The sequence below is a fragment of the Vollenhovia emeryi genome, unplaced genomic scaffold, assembly GCF_000949405.1.
Source record: "Vollenhovia emeryi isolate VEMERY1.0 unplaced genomic scaffold, V.emery_V1.0 DF939145.1, whole genome shotgun sequence".
Taxonomy (NCBI): Eukaryota; Metazoa; Arthropoda; class Insecta; order Hymenoptera; family Formicidae; genus Vollenhovia; species Vollenhovia emeryi.
In genome coordinates, this window is record NW_011967221.1 from 3024832 (window position 1) to 3043699 (window position 18868).

Consider the following 18868-nt stretch of genomic DNA (forward strand, 5'->3'; position numbering starts at 1 on the left):
GGCGAGATGTGCGCATAGCAATATCGATCGCCAGGCGGTCACATCTTGCCACGCGCTCGAATTGGGCGGTAGGCCGGCCTAAGACAACGATTTTTAATAATTAATTACGAAACTCGTTAACTATTACGAAAATTGCAAAATGATACAGGACTTTTCAGTTCATCTCGATCCGTTCTACCTTCTCAAAAATTTTGTCGGATATGGAAAGACACCCTGTATAACTTTAAGATGTTGTTTACGCGTTTTCGACTTTTCAGTAACTGTGCGTCGATAAAACTTATGAAATATAATAAAGATTGCAATCCAGACAGCACGCATGTCTAAAAGGCGTCTTTTAGACATGTAGGGAAGTTCTCTATTATGAGATAGAATTCTAATGTGAGGTTTTCAACGTCCAAATTCGATCACAAATCTTCTTTCGCAACGATTACACGATCTAACGGTCAATTTTCCACTAAACAGATTTCACTCCAGGGACAATAAATTCACGATGGAACCAACAGACGATGCCTATTAATTTAGCAGAAACTCCGCTGTCTCATGTTAGGAGCCTACCTCATAATAGGGGACTTTACGTGTCGTTTAGGCAAAATATTTGTCCAGTTCATATTGTTTGCATGTCTGCAAGCGTTTATGCAACACGGCCCAAAATTGTCGAACTCTTGAAGACTCCTTGACCAATTCGGAGAAACGACCTTTCTAAACGTCAAAGCGCCCATAACTTTCGCAATAATCAACGATCAAAAATGAGAGACTAGTTCGCGAGAGAAAACAACCGATAAACCCGCGCTCTTGGTTCGACATAAAAATAATAATGCTACGAGTGCGATAAAAAAAAATCTTTCGCAATAAGGATTTATTCATTAATCATTTCTCCCGCTGAAACGGAAACCGGCGGAGGAGACGTCGGGCGGCTATGAATCGCCCTGTACGATAACAGCGCGCCATTATGTAAATAGCGGCCATAAGTGCCGTAACGATGTCATCACGCGTGTCCTTGTCACGTCACCGTCTCGCGGAGTCGAACACGCCGCGTGTCACGCGAATCGCCTTCCATTGTGAGCGCAGAGGGACATTTTCAAGGAGCCGTTAATGGAAACACGTCGATATTGAAAATAAACTGGCCGGCCAAGTTAGCGAGAGCGGAACAACCCCCGTCCACCCCCTCGCCGAGCGTCTCACCTTGGAGCCGCGCGAACTCGCCCCCGAGCGATCGCGCGGTGGCGTCGTCGTAAACCGGCGTGAACTCCACCATGGTCGGTTCGCTACCGGATCTTGGGATCGCGCGGCGCGCACTAGATCACCCGACAAGTAGCTCTGCGTTCTATCGGGGCGACCGCGTGGGTCGGTGATAGGCGAGCGATTGCCCAAGCGAGCGAGTTCTTTCGACCGCGGCCGCCGCCGTCCGGGGATTAACGCGAGGAAGATCGTACGGAAGGAACATCGGCGGCCCCCGCGTGTTTACGTCACACGCAACTGCGTAATTAACGTGGATTAAAGATACACGCGCAGGGATAAGACGCTCGTCATGTCGCCCGAGCGGAACGGCAGCGACTCTCTCGACGCCGATATCCGTCGTACGTGGCACAAAAGAATCTCCGAATTTTTTTTTCTCTCTCTCTCTCTCTCTCTCACACACACACACACTCTGTCTCTTTGTCTCGTTATCGAGAGACGCCCGAAATAAACGACAGAGATTTATTGGAGGATCGCGACGCGAGAGCCGACGTCACTGTATATCTCGCGTCGTTGCGAAATTGTTTGCCAAGTGCAATACGCTAGATGCACATTGCGGATGCCTAAGGGGACTTATCACGTTCAGACGTTGACACATACGTAATGGTCGGTCGCGTAACGAGCGCGGTAGTCGATCGCCTCGTAATTAATTGATAAAGTTAAAACTCGATACACGTGCGCCGAGGAAAAATTTCCGTCGGATAAACCAATTAAATAGTGTTTCCGATGGTTAATTCCGATTAAATTGTGGATATAACCGATGAAATTTCATTGAGAGACCGATAATATTTTTCTCCGGGTATGTCCACTTGTTATTACGTAATTGGATTATCCGACTATATTTTATCGGGCATTTTTCTCAGCGACGGGTACTCCGTTTCACCGTGTTGAAATGCACTCGAGCGAACGGCGTGTTTTGTTAAATTAAACTTTCAACGAACGTAGATATCAACGGGCAACGAACAAATATTTTCTAGCCGATCTCGCGTCGTCGCGCGAAAGATTCGTCAGGTGTTAACGACACAACGACGCGGGTGGCCGCGGAGTCGCGCCCGGTTGTTCGGGGTCGATAAAAATCGAGGTGGCCCTTTCGGCGATTCTGCTTCTCTTTTTTTTTTTTGGCTTTCTCTCCTCGTACGTGGCACACGGTCGGTCCCGCTAATTGCCGATTATTCGGAACCGCATTCCGAAATGCACACGCCACGCCGCACACCTGCAGACTAATGCTGACATATGTTTTACGCCGGATAATAGGTTTTTTCGCACTCGCGGTCTTGTGTAATTGTTGAAAGTTGCAGAGTAATGGCATTGCGAGTGGTCGAGACCCCGCGGCTTACCACGAACATTTTGAACCCGTCAATGTGCGTGACGAGGTGGCCGAGTGGTTAAGGCGTTGGACTGCTAATCCAATGTGCTCTGCACGCGTGGGTTCGAATCCCATCCTCGTCGTAACTTTTTTTTTCTTTTTTTATATTCCCTTGAAGAGGGCAGATTCAACGTCGCGTAATCTGCAGATTCGCGATTTCGACAAATGCGGCGATTTCAACGAATTTTATTAATTTATCGATTTCTGTGGAACAAACGCGCGGGAGACCGTAGGCGTCGGTCGGTTTCACATTCGGCTGCCTCGTTCGTAATAATCTCGCGTGAGAAATGCTGTCAACGATAACTCATTTAGTCGCTTCGGGATAAGATTGTTTGCCGAACGGAAATTTTGCCAGGTGTTCCAACGTAGAGGAGCACGCGAGGGCGCTCAGCGCATGATACTCTTGCATGTCGAATGAGAGTTGAAGAGTCGTCGACGTTAGTGAAAATAAAGAATTCAGGGTGATACTGGGTCACGGACGGAAAGGCGTAACCTCCGCGGGCGGTGTACTTTTACAAAGGAAAAAATCGGACAACTTGCGTGAAGGGGTACGCCTGTCCGTGACCTAGCACCGTCACCTAAAGCGCCCAGTGGTGACCAACCTTGCGCGACAAAGGGCCGACGGCGTCTTGCGTAACTCAAAATTTCTCTCACTTTGCTCGCGTACTTACTACACGGAAAAAAACAATGTAGCTGCTGTAGCTAAAACTTAGCAAAATAGGGACAGCTAATATTTTAGTTGTGATAGCTCAATATTTTGCTACTGTGCCTATTGTACTAGGTGCGACAGCAAACGGTTTGCTGTCGTAGCAAAATATTGAGCTATCGCAACTAAAAATATTAGCTGTCCCTATTTTGCTAAGTTTTAGCTACAGCAGCTACATTGTTCTTTCCGTGTACTCGACCGAGCCTTCGGGGGTTCTAGGAGCATCTTGGGGTGGTTTCGTCGAAAAGAGCTCCCGTTGGAACTCGCTAAAAGTCAATCAGTGGATTATCACACACGGAAAAAAAAAATTAGCTGCTGTAGCTAAATAACTTAGCAAAAAATGGACAACTAAAAATATTAGCTGTCCATTTTTTGCTAAGTTATTTAGCTACAGCAGCTAATTTTTTTTTTCCGTGCAGACAACAGTGAATCCAGATAGCACACATAGTTCTATGAATATTCTTCTGGAGTGCAAATATTCCAATCGAATATTCTATAAATATATATATATATATAGATTATTACAATTAGAAATCGTATATTCATAACAAATAAGAACGTTTTTAGAATATTCGCCGAGAATGTCTTTGGAATATTCGTTCAGAATAATTTTTGAATATTCATCGAGTTCATGTATATTGCACGTTCTTTATTGTGTAATACATTTATCTTCGGCAAAAGGCAGTGAAACCTGTGATCGCACCATATATAACCGACACGCTATATTCGTTAGATTATTCTATTCACATTCAAAAAAGATTTATAGTACACCCTCGGAAAGGAGTTCTGTTACCGAGACAAAAAATATTCTTGACGCATTTATATTTTTCACAATCTCATTTAGTATAAAAATAAGACAATATCAAGATAAAATCAATTATTCTTATTCTCCTCTAGCGAATTAAAATAGATTGACTTACTATATTCAGACAAGAGTAACTTATACATATAAATGTAAGTTTATATATTCTTGCGTTTAGAATAAATTTTCCCTCCATCTTGGCACTACGATATTCGACAAAAGACGATATATGCAATCATTTTATTCTAGATTTTAGAATCTTTCAATTAAAATTTAAGTGTTCCTTTCTCTATAATAAATATGATTGGCGCTATATAGATCCTATTTTATATATTCTTGTAGAATATTCTTAAAATGTTCATAGGAGTGTCTTGTGCTACCTGGAAATAGGTGGATACTTGCAACTGTAAATCAGTGACTATTCACTGTTTATAGATTACAGTAATTCACTGATTGATTTGTAGAGAGAAGAGCGATTGACGAGACAGTTTGGTTCTGCATATCTCACAGAAGTTGAGGCAAAAAGTGAGACACGCTAATTGAAAGATCGCGATTCAACGAATTGCGCAAACACATTCGTAAAGAGCAGCGACTTATGAAGGTAACAAAGTATTTATTATTCCGTACACACAGTTGGCAATTTACCTGTGCGTTCCCGATATCGTATTAAAGACTCATTAAGCGTAATTTACGAGTGGGACGTCAAGGAGAACCGATATCGCGATCATTCATTTTCTCGCGTATCTCTTATCGCTTCATTTATCATTTATTGGCTTTAATCTGTTCTCTGATATAATCGCGCTGATATCATTCGGTGCTTACCAACACAAGTATTATTTTATCCTTGTTGTTTACTGAATGTTGAAAAAAGACCGATGGTCGCGTCGACTTGTGTCGCTAAACGGAAAGCACCAATCGCGAATTCCGTGTATTAATTACGGAAAAGAGATTCAGTTCTTTTCGATTTACTCGAAATTTTCTTTATTTTAAGATCGATCGCATTATTCGTGCGAGGCAAAGAGCGAATTGATAAACGCGATGCTCGCATTATCTCATTTTATATTTCAAAGCACTCGTTGTTGTTTTCCCCCCAAAATGAGTACGCGGTGTAATTCGAGATGAAATTACGATTTGAATTTGATTCTCGAGACATTGTCTGAAACTGCACGGCGATCGCCGTCATTTCTAATAACAAGAGCACTTAAAGAGTGTTGCGTATCTCCTCTGTTACACATATGACACCGCTTATGCCGATATAGGAATTTGGAGAAAGTGCGTCCTTGGCGAGTCCTACAATATCGTGGTGAGTTTATATAAATGTATTGCATTACGTAAGAGAGGAGGGACTCGCAAAGTGATACACGAGAATCGCACCACCCAGTTTCCTTCCTTCCAAGCGAATTAGATTAATTTCACGTACACTCTCGTTGCGCATTTGCATATAATTAAAACGCGAGAGTATGTCCATTTTGCCAATGCAGATTAACTTGAGTCTCGATTTAATCCTTTTCATCCTTTCTTGATACTTGAAAAGAATGCGTCTAACCGTAATATTGTTAGAAATGGACGTAAAGCGTGTAAGGGGAAGGCAATTGCCTAATTACGGCAAGAAATACAAGATACAAGTATCACAATTCTTATATTTTGTTCGAGAAAGAATTACTGATTAATTAAACAGGAATAATTACACGACTGCATGTATCCTTGCTTTTTACGCAAGAGAGATATCGGGATATTTCGTGTTTAACGTCACGGCCAGATGTTCCTTCAGAGAAACGACAGACGGAGAAACGGGAGTAGCAGGATAATCGATGAAAACGAAAGTGCAGGAGCGTCGTGACGTTATCAATGCGCGTTCGCTTCATTTGCGAATATTGTGCGTATCTGTCGGATGCTTATTGCCGGATCACCGAGAGCGAGGCGTAATTATCGGGCGATCGGAGTGTCGTGCCCTCGACGTTCTCTAATAAAACCGACAACCAGATCTGAATTTCGTGGGGAGCCACGCCCGTGCAACTCGCCCGTGTTCCCCCTCGAGCGACTGTCCTACCTCTCCTTTGCGCCTCCTTTCTTAATCATTTCCCACAAACAAGTCCCATATACCGCCTCCCTCTCCCATCGGCCATGCCCAATCACCTCGAGCAAGGTAGATGCCCAAAATTCGATTGAACCCCCTACGGCCTCACCCGCGTATAAATAGTGGCCGACAGCTACCATTTCGGCAGAGACCCAGTAGTTGTTCCGCTTCAGACCAACAAAATGGCATTCAAGGTAAGCGCATCGGCTCCGTCGGGAAGTTGTTTCTCACGCCGAGTAACGAACGTGCAAATGATGGCGAATCGTAAAAGCGACATGGGTAAAAGATAGAAGGAAAATCTATAAGAACTCTTGGCGGTTAATATATTTCCAATTACAAATAATCGAAGCCTCTATCTCGTACACTCCGTACTCCGTTTATCACATTTTTTACACTGAGAAAAATTTTCATCGGATAAACCAATTAAATAGCGTTTCCGATGGTTAATTTTTCCGATTACGTTTTCCGATTAAATTATGGATACATCCGATGAAATTTGATTGAAAAACCGATCATATTTTTCATCGAATGTACAATTTAATTGGATGTATCCGTTTGTTATTATGTAACTGGATTATATTTAATCGGACATTTTTCTCAGTGTACAAAAACATCTGTAATAACAGATGATAAGTCGTTTTATCTCAACCGAGAGTCATTTTCTTACAAATTAAAATAACGTAAAGATATATAGAGGAAAGTCCCCTATTATGAAAGAGGCTCCTAACACGAAACAGCGGGGTTTCTGAATGAATAAATTTTTTGCCCTTGGAGCGAGATCCATTTGGTAGAATATTCATTGTTAAATTGCGTAATCGCCGCGAAAAAAGATTGTTATTGAATTTGGATATTGAAAACCTGCTGTCTCACATTAGAAGCCTATCTCCCAGTAGGGGACTTTCCTCTATTAGTTAAGCATTTCTTCCCATGTGTATCGCGCGTCAATTTTGAGACACTATCAATGAGACTAGTCCACTCCCCTGCAGTTCGTAGTACTCGCAGCGTTCGTCGCTGCGGCCAGTGCCGGTGGACCGGCGGCCTACGACATCGGCACGGTGTCCGCCGACCACGACAGCATCGGCTACAGCCAGGAGTCGACGCAGAAGGGCTACGCCGGGCAGAACGTGGTGTCGACGTACAGCCGCGCCGAAGACTCGGCGCACTCGTCGGTACGCGTGAGCAACAGCCACGTGAGCAACGACGCCCTGCTGGAGCCGCACGCCATCGGCTACGCCGGCTACGGCGGCTACGGCGGCTACAGCTACGCCGCGCCGGCCTTGGCCAAGCCCCTGATCTCCGCGCAGCCGGTGCTCGCCAAAGCCGCTTACGCCGCGCCAGCCTTAGCGACGTACGCCGCTCACCCTGCCCCGGTCCTCGCTAAGGCCGCGTACGCCGCCGCACCCGCTTACGGCTACGGTTACGCCGCGCCCGCCGCCGCACATGGTTACGGCTACGGTTACGCCGCGCCCGCCGCCTACGCCAGCTACGCCAGCCCGCTCCTGGCCAAGACCTACGCCGCCCCGGCGCCGCTCATCGCCAAGACCGCCGCGTACACCACCTACGCCGCGCCGGCAACCCCCGTGATCGCCAAGACCGCCTACGCCCCTTACGCCTCTTACGCCGCGCCGATCGCCGCCGGCCCGGTCGTGACCAAGACCGCGATCGCCGCCGCGCCGGCCCTCGCGTACGCCGCTCACGCCGCCCCGGTGATCGCCAAGACCTACGCCGCCCCTTACTCGTACGAGACAGCCGCGCCCGTGGTCCACGCCACCTTCAGCGGCTTCGGCACCAGCTACGCCTGGTAAACGCGACCCTGTCCCTCCCCCCGAGAACTGTTAACCCCTCCCGATCGCCGCAAACTCCTCGACCCCGTATTCCCTCTGGTACACGCGCAACATTATTTACGTAGATGTGTGTATATAATATTTATAGTATATAATATTTTTATATTTATACCTCATTGTATGCACCGAGCCGTGATGCAAGAATACCAGGTGTAACATTCCCGTGGGATGCGCACTCGAGACCAATGAGAAATTTGCCCCAAACCTTCAAACTGCAAACATGCGGTTGCATGCAGCAAGAATCGATCGACAATTTGACCCAAAAATTGGTTGTATATACGCAATGTTTCACCTTGTACTTTTACATCGTGCACCGAACATTCTCCTCTATTCACACGGAAACCCCCGACAAACCGATCTCGACACGCCTTCGTACAGGACACGTTTCTCGAGATACAGTAATCACACACATAAACACATACAAACGCACAAACACGCATTTCTCCGATTAGTAGCGAAACGGAAACTCTGCTGTATTAGATATGAATAAAGCGAACTTGTTAACAGGACGACGCTTTTACTTTTCAATCCACGCGCGAGGCATTTCTCGTTTCGTGGCGAAAGTGGATCCTTCGATCCTGTTCACGAAGTCGACACGAACGTTCCCGTTTTCCCGCTTGCACGCTCTTCGTCCGCGTATGAAAGAAAGTCGCGTGCGTGCACACAAAAGGATTAGAAAACGTGCCGAAAGCGTCGGGGGAGAGGATGGGTGTTTCGCCTAATTTCCAGATGAAATTCAATTCAGAATTTGCATACAATGGTTGGTCGACAAATACGTCGATCCACGACATCGTTGCACGAATCCGCTCGAATAGTCGGCTTGCGGGCCGACTTTCACGTATGACCGGTTTTCCTGTGCTTAACTTTAAACTTAGCTTAATTCGTTCTTTGTCTCTTTCTCCAACTGTTACTTAGAAAGAGACAAACGTAAATTAAACTAACAATTAAAGTTAAGCGACGTTTGGTATAATCGGGCCTTGGTAATTAATTCGGGCAAATAATAATTTGCACTTGTCCATATACAAGGATTTTCCTTGCAAGTCAGTAGCCGCCACGCAGCGTCTTGTAGTATCGTGAAAGCGAATAAAACGAACGAGAACACTTTTACTTTTGAATTAATGCATAACACTTTGTTTCTCGCGCAGACAGTTTGATACCGCCAAGCGTATTTCAACTGGTTTTCCATTTACGTCGGATTAAATAACGTGAGTTTGTATTACATGATGTCTTGTATTACGAAGAACAATAACTTGCTGAATTTATATATTAGTAGAGGAAAGTCCTCTATTATCCAGATAGCACACATAGTTCTATGAATATTCTTCTGGAGTGCAAATATTCTTAATTTCAGAATATTCCAATCGAATATTCTATAAATTGTATATAAGAATGACCTATGGAATATTTGAAATATTGTTGAAGAATATTCTTAAAATGTTCATAGGAGTGTCTTGTGCTATCTGGGTATGAGATAGCAGGTTTTCAACACCCAAATTCAATCGCAAATCTTTTTTCGCAACAATTATATACTAACAATGAATTTTCCACTAAACAGATATCGCTCCAAGGGCAATAAATTCATGGTGGAAACTATTAATTTAACAGAAACTCCCCTATTAAGATCCTATCTCATAACAGGGGACTTTCATCTATGTATATCTTGTAAAATATATTTTGTGCGCAAAATTGAATGTAAACGAAAATGTGCAATATTTTAGAAAGCGGATTCTCGCGAACATGCAGTAGACCGAATAATACAAAATTACAGTAGTATCAGAGAGAAATCTGAGAGCGGCCACGCCGGCGTTTTACTTGATACCGTTTTCGCTCGGCTGGTACCGGCGCCTCGCGCCAATTTTCATTTTTAAAACTATTCCGCTACACTCATTTTCAAGCGGGTAATGCAGTGCCCAATTTTGGTTGTGTTCCGTGCTGCATGCATGAAATGTTTCACGAGAGTGTTATTGAGTTTTCGTAACGGGATCATTGATATTAAACTATTTCTTTTATAATGTTGTATGCATTGTAAAGTAAATTATAAGTAAAATGAAATAAATAATAAACACGATAAAACCAAATTGTAAAGAAAAAAGGACCGCCGATCAAAATCGGCGGGGGTGGTGGACGGCCTCTACAAGTTGGTCTATGTTTATTGAATAAAAATTTAATTCAAATAATAAAGAGAGATATTAGTCTAGAACAATGCAAAGTTTAATTTGATCAGAATGCAATTGTATTGATTTTCTGATATAAACGTAGCAATCTTGTATGTACAAAAGAATGTTTAAATAATTTTCTAGTGAATATCCAGAACAGTGCGTGCTACAAATTTTGCCGACAAAAGTATACAAGTTTAATACAAAACTTGGCACATTTAATTATACCAAAGTGCTAGTAGAAATAAAGCATATCAATAAAATGGGATGATCAATTATAAAAATCAAATTTTAATAAACTTGCTATACAGTCTAACATAGCTTGTCAGCAACATTTTATATTTAATTTATATTTCATATTTTACTTTTTATTCCATTGTCGTATGTGGGTTTCATGATAAGAGCATACATACTCGATGTAGACAGCTGCGGAATGAGAAACGAAGAAGATTGGTTTTTGGTTCGTGTCGCTACGTCAATTTTTGGCCGAGTTATAGCGTTTTAAAAATCGGGCGCGCGCGCACCATTCATGAAGGAAGGCCGCGCGAGTTTTACGCAAGTAGTACGCGAGCGTACTACGTCCCCAAAAAACTGGGATAAAAACATACGAGGCACATGTGTTCGTAGTAAACACCGCCGCGCCAGACACCGCGCGAGACGCCGCGTATACCTACGCGCCGTATGCTGCTTCTGAATGAGGATTAAGAGAGAGATCGCGAGTCGATATAATCGTCAATAACTTCGCACAGAAAAATCGTAGAAAGATGATCCTGGTCTCGTTGGAAAGCTAAGATTTCAGCGCTTCTAACGAGATAAGAATCGCTTATCTCGGATCATTAGTTTATGAAATATCGCTAATTAATTTTGAAAATAAAATTAATTTTGTCCCGAGATCGAGATTACGAGTCAATATAATTGTCAATAACTTCACACAGAAAAATCGTAGCAAGATAATCTTGGTCTCGTTGGAAAGCTAAGATTTCAGCGCTTCTAACGAGGTAAGAATGGCTCGCCTCGGCTTATTAGTTTATGAGACATCATTGATTATTTCAGAAAATAATATTGATTTTCTTCCGAGATCGGTATGAATCTCTCTCGCGTCGTGCTTTGAAATTTTCGTCGATTATTAAAATTAATCAATTGCGAAAATTGTTGGAATTTCGGGCGTCGATTCCAAGAAATGACATAGCGCCGCGAACACCGGTTGAAAACAGTCTATTGTGTCGAATCATTCGACGCATATCAGTCGAGCGAGGCGGATGTTCCGCGTGTCTTCGCGTCGCTCTTCGTAATGCGAGCATTTCTTACGAGAGAGTTATTAAAATTTATCAATCGCATTTAATTAATTGTCGCGATCTGTAATCTTATTGCTCATTTCTGCGGTGATTTGTCGAGAAAAATATCACGCGTAATTTGAAGTAGAAGTGCCATAAGGGAATTACATATATAAATTATTAGTTAGGTTTGATGTATCCACGGGCGCCAATACCTTGTTTAACGATCGCATTCGGATGAATCTCTCTCACGTCGTGCATTAAATAGCAAACCTAATTTATGTTCACTCAATATTCATATTCCTTCTAAATATACACATATGTAATTGCACGATTTTTTGTCGATAATCCCCTTCTCGGGTACTACCTTGTCGTGGTGGAGGGGCTTAAGTACCCTGAAGAGTTACTCTCTAAAAATCAATCAGTGGATTATCACTGAATCAGTGAATACTCACTGTTTTCAGTGATAATCCATCGATTGACTTTTAGAGAGTACATATACTCTAAAGACGGGACAACCAAAGGTACCCATTGCACTATTTGGGCCCGATTTTTCAGTTTCTAATAAACTGTTGACCATAGTTTAATCGATTCTCTGTCTCTTCTTAGATAATAATATAGAAAAGCATAGAGAGTCGAGTAACTTCCACATTAACAGTTAACAAGAAAATGATAAACCAGGCCCAACACTCTCTGAAAGTTAATCGGTTGATTATTACTGAAAATAACGAATCGATTCACTGTTTTCAGTGATAATCCACCGATTGACTTTTAGAGAGCACATTTTCGCCACTTTAAACGAATCGCAACCGCGCGCGGCGATTTGTCGTATATTCGTACATCGAATAGATTTTAGTTCAATTTGATTCACATAGTTTTTTAATCAATAGAATTCCGTTTGCAATTGATCGATAAATTTTCCTTTACAATTTGATTTTTCGTTTGCACATTAATAAAAAATGTACAATGAGCACAGCCACATATGTAACACGTTGTGTGTACTGTGTAACATTTTTTATTAATGTTTTACATTGTAAGAGTTAGGTATGTATTATTGTGAACACACACATGTCACATGTTCATATGTAATTTTATGTCATAATGAAAAATTGTATTATACATATTTTTATTGTGTATAAATGTAAATTAATTAAATTATAAAATGTAATAACGCAATATTATCGCAAACAAAAGAGGACCGCCGATAAAAATTCGGCCTCTACAAGTTGGTCTGTTTTTATCGGATAAAAATTTACTTCAAATTTAAAAGAGAGGCATCATTTCAATTATATCCAGAAAATGCAAAGCTATCCACTACAAATTTTGTTGGCAAAAGGAGTACAACGTAGCTTGTCAGCAAATTTTTATATTTTGCAATTATACATATAATTTATATGTTAGCAACGAAAGAATGTGAATCGCAAGTGAAAACAAGTCCTACTGAATAACACAATTCATCGAAAATAAGTTTTATAAATTATATAATTGGTTTTAATACAATTTTAAAACACAGTCGTTAGAAGAGCGAACGAAGATGAGAAATGCTTCGCATCACGGGATTCACGGGCGACCGTGGCGACCGAGACGCGAAATTGGCGGGAAAACGCCAGTCTGGGTCAGCTGTTCCAATGGCCGCGGTATGTTTACGTCGCCAGCGGTGTCTCGCGCCTGAAAATTGTGAAGTCGCGACTGGACGCGATTTCAGAATCGCGCAAACCGACCGTTCGTCAATCGAGGATCCATCCCGTCCACCCGAGATGGATTCGATTTGCACGCAAAGGTTTTACGGCAACAGGATACGGAAGCGTTCGCCGTCCAGGTCCAACTGGGTGAAAACGTACCGGGTCATGCCGTCGCACATACTTGGCCCGACGCAATACTGGCGAGAGTTTTTCAAGCAGGCTGACGCGCTGGCCGCGGCTGCCGAGCGCAGCACGAAAACGGACACTCTGTGCACCTTCGTGTACCAGCGGCCCGACGACGGCAGTCGCAGGTTCGTCGTCGCGCATCCGGAGGTCTACTGGTGGCACTACAAGATGAAGCCGCAGGAAGAGAGATGCTCGTACGAGGTAAGAGTGTGCCGACCTTGATGACACTTCCACTCTCCTACTTACAGATGCGAGAAATTTTTATATTGTTGTTGATCGTCAAAATGATTTAAGCAGCGATACCGTGGGACAGTAGATAATAATCTCTCCTTTCAGCAATCATTAATACCTGGACTACTATTCTAGGTATTCATAAGATCGTTTAGTACAAAAATATTGTAACATACACAAAAATTTTCAACAATTGGAGCACTATTGCAACAGCATATTCCACGATAACTGTATAATACACGTTTTAAAATATTGTGAATTTTTAAATGTATTTTTATACAGTAAAAAGTGTATTAGACATATACATATAAGTATATAGCTTATGGAAAATATTATCCGACAGATAATACCAAAAGATTCACCGTGCTGGTTATATCTGGACCTGGAATACCCAATCGAACCGAATCCGCTCTGCGACGGGCCACGCATGACCAGAACGCTGATAGATATCATACGAGCGTACTTACTTAATCACTACCATCTGTTATGCGACAGGAGTAACTTCTTAATACTGGACTCCACGTCCAGTAAGAAGTTCAGTAGACACGTAATTTTTACCATGAAGGATATGGCTTTTAAAGACAACTCGCACGTTGGAAAGCTCATCAAGACCATATGCAACGATATCCTGCTTTATTTGAGATCGAATACAATGTCGCATGGAATTTTAAGTCACTTTAACAAGCCGGACATCGAGGAGATGCTCGTGAAGACGCAGCACGGCGAGAAATTGTTCGTTGACAACGGCGTCTATACGAAGAACAGACACTTCAGAATGTACCTGTCCACCAAGTGGGGAAAACAGTCGCATCTAACAGTCGCTTCGGATTGCGTGCATAATGTGGTGAACAAGTGCAGAGAGAAGGAGCTGGGGATCTTTTTGGATTCTCTGATATCGTACTTCCCGAACAAGCCAAATTTAATTCTGCTCGAGTTCTCGAATCGAAGCGACGTGAAGGCTCAGCTTTACTCGAATATACCGACACGGCCCGTTCGCGAGAGCGACGACCAGACCTCGCCATATCCCGAGATCGACAGGTACATTCGCAGTCTCATCGATCCCGGCAAGATACGTACCGCTAGATATTGTGACAAGACCAAAACGCTAAGATACGAAATCTACGGCAACAGGTAACATAACTGTAATCGAAAGTCGAGCTACTATTAGTTGTTCGTTTTTATTTTTCCATGTACATCGTCCGTCTGGCTATGGTTAAGGTGAGCGCGCTTTACATTGTTTACAGATACTGTGAAAACATTGGCAGGTATCATAAGAGCAACAACGTATATTGGATTGTGGATTTAAATACAAAAAAGATATATCAGAAATGTCACGATGAAGACTGTTCGGGGTTTTCATCTACCCCGAAGAGTTTACCGGAAGAAATTCTTTTCAAGTTAGACACAGAGGGTGATGTTTTCATATCTCGTGTAATAATAGATGAAGACGTTACAGAGAAGATATAAAAATTATTAAATATGCTTTCGTGAGCACAGACGTATAATATGTATATAAATGTGTACAAATGCCTTTTATTATTCCTGAATAAATTTATTTTTAGCACGTTTTTCTGTAATGCCCTTCGATAAACTATACATTGACACAAAACGATATGTTAATAACATTATGTATTTACGAGTACTATATATCAACAATGTTATTCTTTATTATTAACATCATGTGATTAACACACATAATTTATTTACACGATATTATTCTCTAATGAAAATCGTTACACTTGTATTCTTTAGAATCATTTCTCTATACAATTTGAAAAGCGTGATACTATTTTCATATGTAACATTATGTACATTTACATGCATTTACTATATATAGCTACTTTATACACAATACGAAATACTCAAGATATATTTACATATATTTTGAAAATTAAAAAATAGAAGTTTACTCGTAGCCTCAGATACAATCTTTTAAATGATTGCTAATGTGTCTTAATAAAATTAGGAATTTAATAGAAAAATGTTTATTAACTTTTTAAGGATATTACCCTGAAAAGATTAAGAAAAAAACTTTAAGGAAAAATACAGCAAAAGTTGAAATTTTTAATTGTCTAAATTCACATTTGTAGCGTACATATGTATAGACAGATGCAAAAAAGAATGTACAAATATACATATATAAATATATCTTATCGTGTCTCATATTAGACTTCGGCCAGGTTTTTCATTTCTTGGTTAACTGTTAACCAAAAAATGAAAAACTGAGTCTTAGGCCCGGTTTCACCAAACGTCGCTTAACTTTAATCTTAGTTTAATTCACGTTTGCCTCTTACTAAAGTAACAGTTTGAAAGAGACAAAGAACGAATTAAGCTAAACTTAAAGTTAAACAACGTTGAAACCGGGCCTTAGAGATATAACGAATTAAATTTGTTTCATACAAATATTTTCATACTATAAAAATTATCGAATTTAAGTTGCAGTTCCCACTATATCACGTTTTCAATCAGCCTCAAAAAAAAACACCAGACCTTAACTTTGTTATCTTACGATACGTAATACAAATTTTCAATGAATAAATGGACTAAAGGCGATGACGTACCTAATCAGTCTCACTTAGTGATTAATGATTTTGTTTCTCCTTGTAAAAATGGAAACCATACTTTTTTGCCATACAAAAAGGAAGGTAATTAGTATTTACAATGCCATTCTTATTACCTATGAAACCACATATCATTTGTCCAATATACGTTAATAAAATGTCAGTTGTTCCTCAATGTTATCATCCACAAATCTGTTCTATAGCTTTACTGGCAGATTATTGTTTCCTCCGTGTGAAATCACGTTAAAACATCTACTAGTCAAAAGTTATTTCATTAAATCCATTCGTCAGAAATCCAAAAATGCAAATAATTTCGTAAGATAGAAATAATGTAATAAACCTTGCTCTTCTTTAGGCGCAGCATTGGTATCCTTATTTTCACTTTCCGCCAAATCATTTTCTTGCTGTTCACGCGTTAGATCTACGTTGTTAGTACTGTTAGTAGAATCGTCCTGTGAATCTGTATAATCTCTCGTCGATGTTTCATCATTCTTTAACTTATCTTCTACATTGACTTTGATTTGCTCTTTGGAAACACCCTCCTCAGATAAAGCAAGACTAGTACTGTCTGGTGCATCTTTTCTCATTAGTTTATATTTTTGATAATCCTTCGAGGCCTGTCTCATGCGAATTAGAAAATCTGGTAAACCTAAGATCGACGTAACGTCATTATTATTACGAATACAGTTAATATTTCTTAATTTTATTAATTATAACAAACCTCTCAGTGCTACCCAAGCTGTGACAGCGGATGGCACAGCGACGCCAGGGTCATCGAAGTAAGTAAGCCCAAATTCAATGCCTGACTCGTGGAAGTCTGTGTAAGGCTTTATCACCATGTACGACCAGTACGATCTCACTCTGTTATGTAAAAACACATAACATTATTCATTGATAAAAAAGAAATATTTCCTTTTACTTTTATATATAATTCAAATACTTAATTATTATCAATTTGCCTCATTAAGAAAATATATTTGGAAGAACTTCAGTTTAATGATACATGTATATTTCTATATGAACTCTCGAATTATGTCGATTGTCTTTTATATACCTATAAATTCCCCGTCTTTCTGGCACACCGGGATGTTCGGTCACTCGACTGACAATGACTACGAGTCCCTTCTCTCTATCCATGACCCATCGTCGTTGATACACATAATCTCTATTAGAAAATAATTTCTGCACAGACGCAAATTAACGAATCATTAGATGATAAGACCTAGCGAAGACGTAGCGCGTTATGTTACACCTACAGGCCAGATCATTTCCCAATGGATAACATCGGTACTATGATTAGTAGACGATTCGGACTCCGGATCGGTCTCAATGATCTCTAGCTCCTGAGCAGTAGGATCCCATTGCTTTCTATAATCTACGTCGATTTGTACTTGCAAAAAGTCTTCGGCAGTAACGTCGGAGAACGAGCCGTACACTTTGTAGGCAAACAACCCACCCGAATTAGGCTCTACTTTTCTCCATATCAGCATATCCTGACGTTCGATGAAAGGCTGCCAGCCGTCTGCTGCACACATTTCAAATGTTACACGCAAACTCGCCAGAAACAATAGAAAAGCAGACTTATACGTCAACGTAACGAGATATACCAGATAGACGAAAAACCTACAATTTTCATCGGAAGCAGCGGAAGGCTGAGCGCCGCTACATTTACAATATTTGACATCGGACTGCACAGTGTCAATGACCATTCGCAGGTGACACTTTGCACAGATCACCGTGGAGTCTTGTAATTTGTAAATCCCCTCGATCTCGCGATTGTACCTGCAACACCAAGCATCAAGCGGGATTACCCTGGGAATAACATCGCACTTATCTCCCCCCTACAAGCATCCTTCTCAATTACCTATTAATCTCTTCGTCGCTTATCCTGTCGCGGTCCCAGTTGTACACGCAGCCCACGCCGGCCGCGCTCACCAGAAAGTTCCTCGAGTTCCTCGCGAGCCGGAGCCTCCACTGGCGCAGAAACTCCCTCAGCGCTACCTCGTCCCATATCCTCGTGTAAAGGTGGAATATCTGTATGCACCGCCTGATCCTCTGGGCCGCCACGAACTCGAACTGCCGCTTGCACGCCTGGGCGACCTGCGTGCCCTGCTCCCGGAACCACGAGCTTATCCTCCTGCGGTAGCTGCCGAACCTGCCGCGACCTTGCGCCCGCGGGCCACTGCAGTGCTGCAGAACGAGCGCTAACCTAGCATTGCCGCTGCCGTAGCCGGCGTTGAATCTTCTCAGCGCGGTGCCGGTCAACCGCCACGTGTACATCGTTCGCTCCCGACGTTATCAATTCCTCGCACGGAACGCGACCGGGTCGTACGGTCTCATTTATGATCAACGAGCCCCTCTCGCGCGGCTAACCGCCAACTCGTCGAGATGCTGCGTAACACCTCGGCGCGTGACCGGTCCCCGAGCCCTGCCTCCGTTTCTCGCGACCGATAAAACGAATCACGCTTACGACGGGTGCCTCGCGGCCCGGCGGGTCAGCGCATACCCGATCGTGAAACCAATTACGCGGAGGAAATCGCAATTATCGCCGTCATCCGCGGCGCATAACCATCGATCGCGGGAGGACGAGGACGGCGGAGCAGTTGCGCAAGCGAGCATGTGCCGGCGAGACTGCGTGCACTCGGTGCTGCACCGTTTACTGAGAGCGGCGGCTGATGATGATCGTGAGTGGAAATTGTGATTGGTTGGGATCAAAGGCAAGAGCCAGTCGCATTTAACCGCTATTT

The 18868-nt window shown here is 42.2% G+C and overlaps 4 protein-coding genes and 1 non-coding gene across 6 annotated transcripts in view; 3 read left to right on the top strand and 2 right to left on the bottom strand.

Moving 5' to 3' along the window:
- LOC105566386 (molybdenum cofactor sulfurase) overlaps positions 1-1967 on the bottom strand; it is a 6327-nt gene extending 4360 nt beyond the window's left edge. Inside the window, exon 1 of the mRNA XM_012020336.1 lies at positions 1183-1967. Within this exon, the coding sequence (XP_011875726.1) occupies positions 1183-1255 (73 nt within the window). The 5' untranslated portion in view covers positions 1256-1967. The remainder of the gene's footprint in view (positions 1-1182) is intronic.
- Positions 1968-2603: 636 nt separating this feature from the next.
- On the top strand, positions 2604-2685 carry Trnas-gcu. Its single transcript has one exon. It is a non-coding gene; the product is annotated as a tRNA-Ser (tRNA).
- Positions 2686-5905: 3220 nt separating this feature from the next.
- On the top strand, positions 5906-7992 carry LOC105566390. Its single transcript, XM_012020342.1, has 2 exons — positions 5906-6381; positions 7174-7992. Exons 1-2 carry the CDS (start codon positions 6370-6372, stop codon positions 7990-7992), a joined length of 831 nt encoding a protein of 276 aa, XP_011875732.1. The 5' UTR covers positions 5906-6369.
- A 4732-nt stretch (positions 7993-12724) lies between these two features.
- On the top strand, positions 12725-15128 carry LOC105566391 (DNA-directed primase/polymerase protein-like). The gene is made up of 3 exons (XM_012020343.1): positions 12725-13530; positions 13904-14691; positions 14805-15128. The coding sequence occupies exons 1-3, from the start codon at positions 13003-13005 to the stop codon at positions 15025-15027; spliced, it is 1539 nt and encodes a 512-aa protein (XP_011875733.1). The 5' UTR covers positions 12725-13002; the 3' UTR covers positions 15028-15128.
- Positions 15129-15923: 795 nt separating this feature from the next.
- Positions 15924-18556, bottom strand: LOC105566392 (stAR-related lipid transfer protein 7, mitochondrial-like). Of its 2 annotated transcripts, none has more exons than XM_012020345.1 (6): positions 17986-18556; positions 17749-17903; positions 17378-17643; positions 17176-17303; positions 16843-16982; positions 15924-16770 (listed from the first exon to the last, which is right to left on the bottom strand). In XM_012020345.1, exons 1-6 carry the CDS (start codon positions 18399-18401, stop codon positions 16409-16411), a joined length of 1467 nt encoding a protein of 488 aa, XP_011875735.1. In that variant the 5' UTR covers positions 18402-18556; the 3' UTR covers positions 15924-16408. The 2 variants fall into 2 exon arrangements, with proteins under 2 accessions (XP_011875735.1, XP_011875734.1); XM_012020344.1 differs by having other exon boundaries at positions 17378-17646; positions 17986-18552.
- Between the last annotated feature and the right edge of the window lie 312 nt (positions 18557-18868).